Source organism: Nylanderia fulva, unplaced genomic scaffold (assembly GCF_048542155.1).
Source record: "Nylanderia fulva isolate GAGA-0341 unplaced genomic scaffold, ASM4854215v1 Scaffold5, whole genome shotgun sequence".
Taxonomy (NCBI): domain Eukaryota; kingdom Metazoa; phylum Arthropoda; class Insecta; order Hymenoptera; family Formicidae; genus Nylanderia; species Nylanderia fulva.
In genome coordinates this window covers 1,432,403-1,443,628 of record NW_028190587.1, presented here as the reverse complement: position 1 = coordinate 1,443,628, position 11,226 = coordinate 1,432,403, and the positions used below count along the sequence as shown (strand labels likewise).

General features: G+C 31.5%; 3 protein-coding genes across 4 annotated transcripts; 1 reads left to right on the top strand and 2 right to left on the bottom strand.

The window, feature by feature from the left end:
* Window positions 1–533: 533 nt before the first annotated feature.
* Window positions 534–2,707, bottom strand: LOC114941968 (armadillo repeat-containing protein 1). Its single transcript, XM_029317176.2, has 4 exons — window positions 1,900–2,707; window positions 1,457–1,792; window positions 1,129–1,338; window positions 534–740 (listed from the first exon to the last, which is right to left on the bottom strand). Exons 1-4 carry the CDS (start codon window positions 2,005–2,007, stop codon window positions 573–575), a joined length of 822 nt encoding a protein of 273 aa, XP_029173009.1. The 5' UTR covers window positions 2,008–2,707; the 3' UTR covers window positions 534–572.
* Window positions 2,708–3,251: 544 nt separating this feature from the next.
* LOC114941969 (selenoprotein F) lies at window positions 3,252–4,498 on the top strand. Of its 2 annotated transcripts, none has more exons than XM_029317178.1 (5): window positions 3,252–3,449; window positions 3,551–3,610; window positions 3,830–3,948; window positions 4,019–4,140; window positions 4,226–4,498. In XM_029317178.1, the coding sequence occupies exons 2-5, from the start codon at window positions 3,566–3,568 to the stop codon at window positions 4,405–4,407; spliced, it is 468 nt and encodes a 155-aa protein (XP_029173011.1). In that variant the 5' UTR covers window positions 3,252–3,449; window positions 3,551–3,565; the 3' UTR covers window positions 4,408–4,498. The 2 variants fall into 2 exon arrangements, with proteins under 2 accessions (XP_029173011.1, XP_029173010.1); XM_029317177.1 differs by having other exon boundaries at window positions 3,256–3,449; window positions 3,528–3,610.
* Pep (Protein on ecdysone puffs) lies at window positions 3,822–11,211 on the bottom strand. Its single transcript, XM_029317175.2, has 10 exons — window positions 11,111–11,211; window positions 9,979–10,303; window positions 9,711–9,854; window positions 8,509–8,738; window positions 7,599–7,899; window positions 7,365–7,523; window positions 7,041–7,281; window positions 6,756–6,950; window positions 6,482–6,666; window positions 3,822–6,398 (listed from the first exon to the last, which is right to left on the bottom strand). Exons 2-10 carry the CDS (start codon window positions 10,294–10,296, stop codon window positions 5,916–5,918), a joined length of 2,256 nt encoding a protein of 751 aa, XP_029173008.2. The 5' UTR covers window positions 10,297–10,303; window positions 11,111–11,211; the 3' UTR covers window positions 3,822–5,915.
* Window positions 11,212–11,226: the final 15 nt, after the last annotated feature.

Below are 11,226 nucleotides of genomic sequence, written 5' to 3'. Positions count from 1 at the left end.
AATTTGCTTACATGCTTATATTAATATATTAGAAAAACATTCTCTGATCTATATGCAACATAATGTATGTATACATTATTGATATTTATTGATATTAAATTAATCAGCTAATTCAAGATGGAACATGCATGACTGTTAAAATATGAAAAATAAAAAAGTTAACTTTGTATACATACAAATATAAGAACATACTTCCCTCTTTTACAAATATAGATGTAAAGACTTAGAAATTTGTTTATACACATTAATTTTAGTACAGAAGGTCAGAAAGGCTTATTTATATAAACACTATAAAAACCGATTTGTTAATGACTGATCATTATCAAGCATAAATATGCTGATGCAAAGTATGAGATTCTGAAATAATGTATATTTCATTGGTCACAATTATTACTAAAAATTATTTAGGATTTTTCCTTAATATACATCTATATTCGGGTAATATATATATGGTCTATATGCACAATTGTTCCTGGCCTTCTTTTAAAACGACAATTAAGATTTCAAATAAATAAAATTATAAACAATAATAATGCTAATTATAATTACAATTTCTATTACAATTACAAATTTTACCAATAAAAGGAATTACTTAGAAACTCAGCGGTAGATTTATATAGAGATGAAGCGCTTTGTTTTAAACCGGTAAATAACGACACAACTCCTTCCCTATCATCTTCTTCTTCCTCTTCAGGTAAATAGTCAGGCATCTCTTCACTATCGCTATCGCCCGTTTGTAGCTGTAAGTTTATTACATTCGTATTTAATTTGAAACGCGCACGAATACACATATATGCGCGAATTCTTTTTCAAAATAAAATTTCAAATCTATCAATGAAGTTACTTGACGAAAAATCAAAATTTATTTTCTTAAAGAATTGATTGTTCTGTATCTTTGAGCATTTTACAAGATTCCTTTTTAAATTTAGATATCTATATTATATTGTTTGTCATTTTTTTTCATAAAATACTATAATATTCTCATGCTTCTTATATCCATTCCTTTGAATCACATTAGAATTATTTATAGTTTAATGAATGAAATTTATATCAAAGAGAATAGAATCTATTCATCGTAAGGAAAAAGCAAACTGCAAATCACTTACAAGGAATTATAATAATTCTTACCAATTTTACAAGAAACTCTTGATTAAATTTGTTTCTTGTCACCAATCTTGCTTCCATAATGTCTGTATTTTTGTCGATTGCTTCCGCAATTTGTTTTGCAGTGACAAAATTCAAGGTACGCATAGTTACACGCTGATGCTCTACATCAACAACAAGTGAAACGAGACCTTCGATTCTTATCAATATTCCTTCCAACTCGGATCGAGTTTCCTACAATTGTTTGTCACCATTATAACTTAATATACATAAAACTATATTCGATACATATATTTTTTTGATATTTATTTTTTTACATACGTTATAGCAAACTGTAACTCAGGGTACTTACCGGTAGTAGACCTTGGACATGTAAAACTATTACATGAGTCTTTAATTTTTTAGGCTCTATAACTCGCCTACAACGACTGCGTAAATTATATATAGGAGGTTTCATCCGCTCTATGTCATCTTTGATGTGTTGTGCTCGATTGGCCAATTTTGGTTCGCTCAGACTGTATTTGTTTATAATTGCTTCTAAGGATTCACGCACACCAAAGGTGGATGTTATGTGTATATAATTGTCTACATTCTTGACAAATATCTCAAGAATGTCTAAGGCTAAAGTAACCACATCTACATCAGGTACCTCTAAAACGTACGCTAGATACGATAAGACCGTTTTATCCTGCAATAGACAAATAATTAACGATGAACGATAAAAAAAAATTGTAGCATATGATTTGCAGAAATTTAACCAAGAATTAGAGAATAGAATTCAAAATTGAATTATACCTTTAAGATTGTGTCATGGTTCACAAAATCATCCGCAAGTTTCCTATACGTCTGAAGGGTCTCTTGCAGCTCTCGCGGGTCCACGTCTGCGAGATCCTCTCCGTCCATCGTACCCCAAATGTTACGTTGACATTAAACGCAGTTTGCTCGATATAACTTTTGCACAATTCACGAGAACATCCAACAGAATTCTAGGACGAATTCTCGTCGAGAATCGTGTTCATTTTCGAGGAGAAAAATGACGAGACGAGGAACTCGCCGCTTTCTCCAACATAAGTTATTACGTCGTACACACAGATGTAACCTGAAGAGATCGTTCTAACCTTATTTAATACAGAATTAAGGAGACCTAACTCTGTCCGATGGGAGAACGTATACAGAGATAAAAAAGAGAGCTTCGGCTTCAGATGTCACACATTTGGCATTTGATCAAAATCGATCGAGAGACACGTTGCTCTCAGACGAGTTGGCGGGTATCTCTCGTTCTCATCGACACCGGGAGTAGGGATGGAGAAAATCAACGCACACATAGACTCCAGGAGCACCCATGCCACAATCGTAAACAAAGTGGCTAAGGATGTAGTGTCAATCGCGTCAATATCGAAACGTGTGCGCGCGCGCACAATAACCTGATTGCAGAATTATAGTATTTTTCTTATCACTCGCGTGAGAGAAGCGTGAAATAGCTTCATTGATGACGATTCCCTTTAATGATAATCGACGCGATGAATCAATATGATGCGACAGGTGCACTCGTTTCAGCTGATCGTTGTCAGCTGATCGCAGGAGGGGTATTTGTCATCTGCCTCAAAAACCAGACTCGTACAAAGAGAATATATAATTTGTATTTTATAATTAAATAATTTACTTTCAAATTTGCAATTGACGTACAGTATAATACACGTCTTTTAATATCCTTGGAATTTAATTAATTAATAATTCATAATAAAATTATTTTAAAAAATTTGTACGCAACTGTTAAAAAATTTTTCACAAATATATATATTGTAAAGAATAATTTATATATGTAAAATATTGTAAGGAATAAACATATTTATGTGATATTTGAATATAACTCTTCCTCATAATTTTTACTAAATGTTTTCTATTAAACTTACTTTTCTTTCATGTTATATATTATTTTTAAAAATTCACTGATTAAATCTAATTAAAAAATATTCAAAATAAAAATTTTGTGTCGACGCGCGCTTGCAATGGTTAGAAGATGGCGGAAAAACCAAATGACTCCAAGAGTCAATCAAAAACTGTTTCGGAGTCGGCGCTTCTCTTATTATAGATCTGAAAGTTAGTACACGCGTCCACTGAATCGCGGAAGCCGTTCTCAGGCTTCTTTCTGCTACTAGATAGTAAACTCGGTGCTAGTAAACTTACTGTCACCACGAGTTCTGATTGGCTTTTTGTTTTCTGCCAAGGTGTGAATCCGCCCAAAGTTCTTGGAGCTTATAACCAAAACACAAGACGTATCAACGTGTTAGATATATCAAAAAACGACGGACTAGTCAACAATTTTTCACTTTCATGGAAAAATTGTAAGTCGATCGATTATTCCATCATTTTTATTTTTTAATATGCTGTGTATTTGTACTGTATATATTTCAATTTTTTAGTTTGTTTCTATAACTGAAAACAGAAAGAACTGCAGAATATGAATCAGTCATTCTATACGGTTTTATTTTTATTCATCTCTGCGGTAAGTAATAATAATAGGAAATATAACTTTCGTATGTAGAACAAGTTCCAATTATGTGTATATCTATATAAACTCTTTCTAAAATAACCAATACTTTTCTTCATTAATAATTAATAATTAATTGCAATTACTTTAAATATAGTAGTATAATATTAAAGAATAAATTGTTTGCTATGACATTTATAGAGAAGTAATAACACCAAATAATGTATTTTACAGATGGACATTATCATCGCAGAATTTACAGCAGATGATTGTACGATGTTAGGATTTAATAAAGCCAGTGTTCTTTGCTCGACCTGTGAACGTTTCAGTGATCTCAAATTAGAAGAAGTTTTGTATGTATAAAAATTTATTTTATTAAATTTTTTCATTGTTATCTAAATTAATTTTTCATTTTTTCATTAGTAATACATGCCAAGAATGTTGTCTAAAAGATAATGACAACGATTTGTCTGGATCAAAACGTTATCCTAAGGCTGTCCTCGAAGTTTGCACATGTAAATTTGGACAATATCCACAAATACAGGGTATCAATACTATTCAATTACATAACATAAAAATTGTGATCTAAATGTTGCAATATAAATTGTTAACTTATATATTTTTTTTCAGCTTTCATTAAAAGTGATCGACCAAAGAAATACAAGAATCTTAGCATAAAATATGTGAGAGGCTTAGATCCAATCATCAAGCTATATGATGAGGAAAATAGAATTGAAGATATACTTGATATACATAAATGGGACACAGATTCTGTGGATGAATTTCTATCTACTCATCTTTCTAAGGATTAAGAAAATTAGGACACAAATATATTGGATTAACACATGTTATTTCTACTGAATTCTTAATGTACTATCTACTGAATATATATATTTGAGTACATGTACATACATACATATACATATATATATATATATATATGTGTGTGAGTGTGTATGATTATTTTTTGTATAAGTTCACATTCCAAAACATGATGTCAGTTGATATCTTACTTTTTGCATCATTGTACATATTTTTAATATGCATTAAATCTTGATAAATATCAATTAAAATTTAAAAAAATTTTTTGTAATGCAATTTATATTAAATAGATATTCATGAAAAGTATATTTTATGAATGTATTATTCTTATATAATAAGAATGCATAGATCAACTGATTAATTTTTGTTTGCCTACAAAAATGTTATTTTTATATTATTTTAAAAAATAATTACATGATTGAAGAGAGTAAGTAATAAAATAGGAAATGTAGATGTTATAATTATTATCTTTAACATAATTTTTAATCATTTAGTATAATTTTGAATGTATGTTAAAGTGAAAAAAGGATTATATATAATAATTTTTCTATTTCTACAACAATCTTATTGAGCTAATAAAATTACCAATGATTTTATGTAATAATAAAATATCAATAAATGACTTAATAAAATATAGACATTCATAAAATTTTTAGATTATCGTAAAATATATATTAGCATAAGAAAAAAATTTAAATAGTTAGGAAATGAAGACAGAGTTTATCTATCTATATTCACAAGCATAAATTATTCAGGAATTCTTATAATTCTCTGTTATATCAAAGAATTATATCATAGGAATCATACGAATATTCCTCTGACTATAAAGAGTCTAAATTTAAACATTACACATATATCTCAATTACGTATATCATTGTATTAAATGTATACTTAAAGTTCGGTATCAATCAATTTTTTCTTATTTATGTTAATACAAGATTCTACAGGTTTTCGTATACACAAATACAATTTTCTCTAAATATAATTATAATCATGCATTATCCATATTTTTCTTCGTTGATACATAATAGTGCCATATCAGATCCGTAAAATCTGGGAGAAAAGTAATATATTAATATATTAATATATTAATATATTAACATATTAATGTATTATTGTATAATATATAATATAAATATTATATATATAATAATATATTAATATATATATTATTATATTATTATAATATATTATATATATGTGGCTAAAATTGATACATGTACAAACATCCTGACGTCTCTCACGCGTCTTTTCTGATAGGCGATACTAACGAAATAAATCCCCTATGAATAAGATTTTATGTTATATATTTGTGTGTTTACGCTTGTAAATATTATGCGTAACATTACACAAGCATACCGAGATGCTTCAATAAAAAACGTGTTTTATATTTTTTTATATCATTAAAACTTATCTTAAAACACAAAACATATAATTGAAATTTTCTTTCCAATGCATTTTTTCGCATTTTCATGCATTTTTATCATTTAGTATTACCTTATCGCCGAGATCTTCTAGCGCGCGGACCACCACGACCGCGTACGTATCCACGGCCTCTAGGTTTAATTTGAGGACTGTGATTTCGATCTACCTTCTGAAGAGGCTTTTCATGATCCACGTGTTCTTTCTCGTCCGCATCGTCGACCAAATTACCCATTTCCACATCATTATCATTGTCTATATCCGCCCACATTTCGTCAACCGGTGTTTTCTTTTCCTGTGCAGTGTTAGCAGCGTTTCCCGCGTTAACATCTTTCGCATCTTCCTCCGCCTCGCGAGTTTCGTCCTCCTCTGATTCAGCAGCGTCGGCTTCCAAGGGATCATATTTCTCTTCTCCATCCGGTCTTTTCGGCGCTGCGTTCGCATTATCAGCATTATTTTCCTGCGATTCTTTCAATTTATCGTTATCTTCATTTTCATCACCGATCTTGCGACGTTTCCTATCGCATTCTTCCTGAACTTCGACGGCATGTTTCTCATTCTATGAACAATATTCAAAATAAGCAATTTTTAAAATAAGTTTCTTGTACGCTGCAATTAGTTTTGTAATAAATTCTTTCTTACCTCAGTTTGTTCAGTATCTTTCGATTCTGTAGCTGTTGTATTTGATGTTAACGATTTTACCTCTGCTAAGAAGTTTCGATAGTGAGTGATGCTACGTAAGTGAGCGTTCATATCTTCTGCCAAGAGCATGAATCTTCGGCAACGCTCGCAATAAAATCCTTGGACTTCCTTAACCATAGATTTACCTAAGAGAATAATGCATTTTTTTGTAATATAAAGAACATACAAAATTGATTTGTATAGATTAATGTTACAATTTTTTCAAAATCCATACCGATAAATATCTGATTTTGACGGCAATATTTATAAGACGGTATTTTAAATTTCTTTTCATTCAGATTTTCAGAAATATCTGTGATATATTCTTGTTCTCCTGAATCCTCTTCTTTTTCATTCTTTACATCATGGCAAACATCCTTCTCTTCATCTTCTGCAGTACGAACTTCAGCTTCTCCTTTTGCCAGTTTTTCTGCACAAAAAGATATTTTATTAATTTTAAAAATTATCTTATAATAATTAACTCAAAAAGTTAATTTTTCCTTATGTCTACTTCATGTACCTTTCTTCTTATTTTTTCGTTGCTCCTCGCACTGAACGGCATTTTTCATATGAGCGGGTGTTAAACAATGTTCGTCATATTCAATGCGAGAGGGGAATTCCTTTAAACAGGGGAAACATCGGGGATGCAAGAATGTTTTCAATTGCTGATGCTTTTCGCTCTTTCTATGTGTAGATAAAGTTCCATAAAAGTTCAGATCACACATCGTACAATATTCTCTCACATTAAAATCCACAGAAACCTGTAATCAAAATATTATATATAAAAAATATTGTTTATTCAAAAATATATGTTTAACTCTTCTAGAAGACACGATTTTCTTACTTTTTTGCCGCGCCGTTTCGAGTTGTTTAAGCTAAGTTCGCGCTGCTCCTCGGCGACTCGCAATTCATGTCTCATTAGATCGACTTTTAATTTATACGATTCGTCCAATTTTTCCATCATCAGCTGATGCGCACGTCCGCGTAGATGATTTTCGAAGGACTGTGAGAAAAAAATAGAATTATTGCATAAATTGAAAGATTATACAGATCAATTAAGCTTGTTTATAATACGTACAAATCCATCCCACATATGTTTGTTGCAAATGTGGCAAAACATATGGCTCATCGGAACTTCGGCGTAACGACTCTCGGCGTGTCTGGCCTCTGATTTCTTGCCAGGCGTTTTCGTGTTCTCTTTCTCGGGTTTTTCAGATGCCTCTTTCGTCTCTTTTGTCGCGAAATCGTCTGCAGCGACAGGATTTTCCACCTTTTTCTCGGCATCTTCCGTCTTTTCATCTTCCATTTTTTCAACCTTTTCAGATTCTACCTTCCCATCCTTCCAATCCTTTTTGCCCTCGGATTCGTCTGCGTCGTCACTATTCATCACAAATAATACATTCTAGAATAAAGCTTCTTATGTTCTTGAAAAAAAACTTGTAATCGTTCTCGACAGTTGAATAGATTATGTTAAACTCATTATAACAATTTTAATTTTGATTAGGAATGATATAATTGAATAATTTCTAATGTTTATGTATACGAAATCTTGTTAATGAGAATAAAGAAAATTGTATTGATTATATAAAGCATATCAGTAAGTGTAATTCGTACATTTTATTAATATATCTTAACATTCTTGCTAAATATCCGTTAAAGTTTATTTTGATATACAGAGAGAAGAAATTATGAAAAGTAGCAAATTTTTTAACATTCAAATATGTAATTACTTCTGGACGTAAAATATAATATCGCGTCAATAGCATAAGACAAATGTATAAAAAGAAAGATATTTCTGGAGAAATTTCTGAAATTGATACCAGATACTATATAGCTACATTAAGAAATGTATATAAAACATATGTACATGTATATATTGTATATACATATATATATGTATATATATATATATAGAAAATAGTTCGGAGAGATTGAGACTTACTGAAATTTGAAGAAACTATACCAATGACAGGTAATCGGGAGCTTACCTTTTTGGAACAGGCGGTTCTGCTTTTTCGCTATCAGAAGTCTTAACATCTTGCTGTTCCTTTTTGGCAGTCTGATTTTGTTTAGAGGCAGGAATTGGTTTAGAAGATTTATCGTTGCGATGTTGGATTTGGTTTCCGTTCATACGTTGACTGCCAGACTGGGGTGCACGAGATTGTTGTGCGGATGGGCCACGCCGCCCAGCAGGGCCATCACGGGCTCGATTGCCCATCTATTCAAGTAGTAGAGGTCAACCGACCAAAAGCATCATGAGAAGTATCTGATGTAACTGTGATTCTTCTCAAATCGAGACACTGGTTCTAGAAACCGCTTTGGGAATTTCAGGGAGAAAAACAGTTCTATGGATTTGATAAATGGAAGCAGAACGGAGCCGGTAAAATATACCGAGGCTCTTTCTTCCATTTCCATACCGAGTATGAAAGCAAAAAGGAGGAAAAACTGTTGAGTGCATCCCGATTTCGAATCGAGGATACATATCGTATACATATGTATTAGGTACGATCGCAACGATCATAAAGTACGATCATAGTTATAAAAGTAGATATAATTTTTGCCATTAAAAATATTTGAGCAAAACTCGATGAATACTAATAAACGTGAAGACGAAGTTAAATCAAAATCAAGTGAAATATGCAACTTGTGTATATAAGCGATATAGTAGTTTTGAATAAAGTGCAACCACATTGATTTTAATATCATATTAGTGGACAGAAGATCTCTGGTTAAATAGATTGTAAAACGAGGCAACGTCAGTTTCAAATTCGGTTCTGCAAAAAACCTCCCCAGTGAGCTTCCATGAATAATAAAATTGAAAATTATCTGAAAAATCAACACACGTTTTTCAACAGTGCTCTTTTAATGAAATATTTTTTCTGGACGATATCTAGAAGTTGGACAAGGCTGAGTTCATCAACAAGAATTAGTTATATCTTAATGATTTCGCCGGCCACGTCTAATCGAGTGAGCGATATATCCTATTTAATCGATCGGCACGAGAAGAGGAATTTGTAATGTGCAGAATAATTAAGACAATTTATGTCCACGCAAGGGAGCGTGGACTAAAGATTGTCAATTTACAACTCCTGTTTACGATACAGAAGAAGATCGTAAGCAAGTGTTAAAAGAAGTGTTGTAAGATTATGTTTGCTTACAAAAGTGTCGTGTATTGTACGAAATCACTTACTTTGTTGTAAGGCTGAGGACGTTGATTCTTCATAGGATGCCGTGCCGGTCGATCGCTAAACCGTCCCGAAGAATAGTTCTGTTGATTGGGATAATTTGGTCCTGGTCCAGAATAATTATTTCCAAGACTCATAAGGGATGGTACCTGTTTTCATGCATAATAATAAATTAAAATTAATAAATAATAATTTAATATTAAATAATAATAAATTAAAGAGCAATCCTCTAGAACAGCTAAATAGAATTGTAAAACGAAAACATTCTCGTACCTGTGGTTGCACTTCTTGCTGACTGCGAAGTAAATTTGTAAGAAGATTACTAGCAATCGCTAGCTGTGCCTGTGGCGATGCCAGAGAGAGATTATTATTGGGTGTGGGCAAGATGCCTCTGCCAGGCATCATTCCACCTTCCCAGGGATTCATTCCACCCATACTACCACTTCCACTCATTCCTCCACCCATATTATTTCCCATATTATTGTTACCCATGTTATTGCCAACTCTGTTACCACTGCCTCCACTACTTCCACGATTGAAATTCCCTCGATTCCCGAAGGAATCTCTTTTCACTCCTCGATTGAAGGACATTGTGCTCCTAGTTGGCAAACATTTAAAAATAATTAATCTTATTTTTTAAACTTACTTATACAAAATTATATATACATATGCATTAGTGTTTAACAATATAATTTATTTATGAAGATGATTTCCATTTCAATATACTTTTTTATTTAAATAAATTAATCATAATTTATTGAAATTATCTTCTGTTAGACAGAATTAATGTGTTGTATTATTACTAAAGTATTATTATATTTCTATCTATGTGTACATGTTTCTATCTAATAATCTATGTATACATCTTTTTAGAAACTTGATTTTTTCCTTTTAGATATTTTTTTAATGAAAACAATTATTAAACAAAATCAAAACTCAAAATATTCCAAGTTTCAATTATAAATTCTAATTATAAATAAATATGTGCAAGCACATCTCGTCTATGTAACAAAGTTACATTAATTAAAGTTAACGTGAATTTAAAATAAAGCTCACATAATGAAAACGATATATATGCCGGGTACTACGTACATGTTGTTGCATACATGACAAAAATTGTAAACAAGAGTTTCTCAAGGACCAATTATTATGTATCAGTAGAAAAATGTTGCAAATACAAGATATGTATAGATTATGACGAATTATCTGTATGCGAGCATATATAATAGAATTATATTCTTTCATGTGTGGCATAAAAGCAACGTGGCGGATAACGCTTGTTCGGAGCGTCTCTAAAAGCAGAGCGAAGTCCAACTCTTCGCATACTTGTGAGAATTGATGAACGGTACGATTTATAATTATCTAATAATTATATATTGCGGGAAAAATTTTCGACTTTTCTTACCAATGCGACGACGCTGAATACGATTTCAGAAAAATCGACGAGAATAGCAACGAACGCAAATGAAGAAACAATTGCAAATGGCTGAATCGTTGATTACCATGAACAATGAAGTAAGG

What these genes read in the sequence shown, in the direction of transcription:
- LOC114941968 (XM_029317176.2), bottom strand. Translation starts at nt 2,007, where the DNA reads ATGGACGGAGAGGATCTCGCAGACGTGGACCCGCGAGAGCTGCAAGAG. An exon ending in ACCATGACACAATCTTAAAG is followed by an intron (nt 1,793 to 1,899) that starts GTATAATTCAAT and finishes TGTCTATTGCAG; the next exon opens with GATAAAACGGTCTTATCGTA. An exon ending in AAGAGTTTCTTGTAAAATTG is followed by an intron (nt 741 to 1,128) that starts GTAAGAATTATT and finishes ATAAACTTACAG; the next exon opens with CTACAAACGGGCGATAGCGA.
- LOC114941969 (XM_029317178.1), top strand. Translation starts at nt 3,566, where the DNA reads ATGAATCAGTCATTCTATACGGTTTTATTTTTATTCATCTCTGCG. An exon ending in TATTTTTATTCATCTCTGCG is followed by an intron (nt 3,611 to 3,829) that starts GTAAGTAATAAT and finishes TGTATTTTACAG; the next exon opens with ATGGACATTATCATCGCAGA. An exon ending in CTCAAATTAGAAGAAGTTTT is followed by an intron (nt 3,949 to 4,018) that starts GTATGTATAAAA and finishes TTTTTTCATTAG; the next exon opens with TAATACATGCCAAGAATGTT.
- Pep (XM_029317175.2), bottom strand. Translation starts at nt 10,296, where the DNA reads ATGTCCTTCAATCGAGGAGTGAAAAGAGATTCCTTCGGGAATCGAGGG. An exon ending in GTCCTCAGCCTTACAACAAA is followed by an intron (nt 8,739 to 9,710) that starts GTAAGTGATTTC and finishes CTACTTGAATAG; the next exon opens with ATGGGCAATCGAGCCCGTGA. An exon ending in AACATATGTGGGATGGATTT is followed by an intron (nt 7,524 to 7,598) that starts GTACGTATTATA and finishes TTTTTCTCACAG; the next exon opens with TCCTTCGAAAATCATCTACG.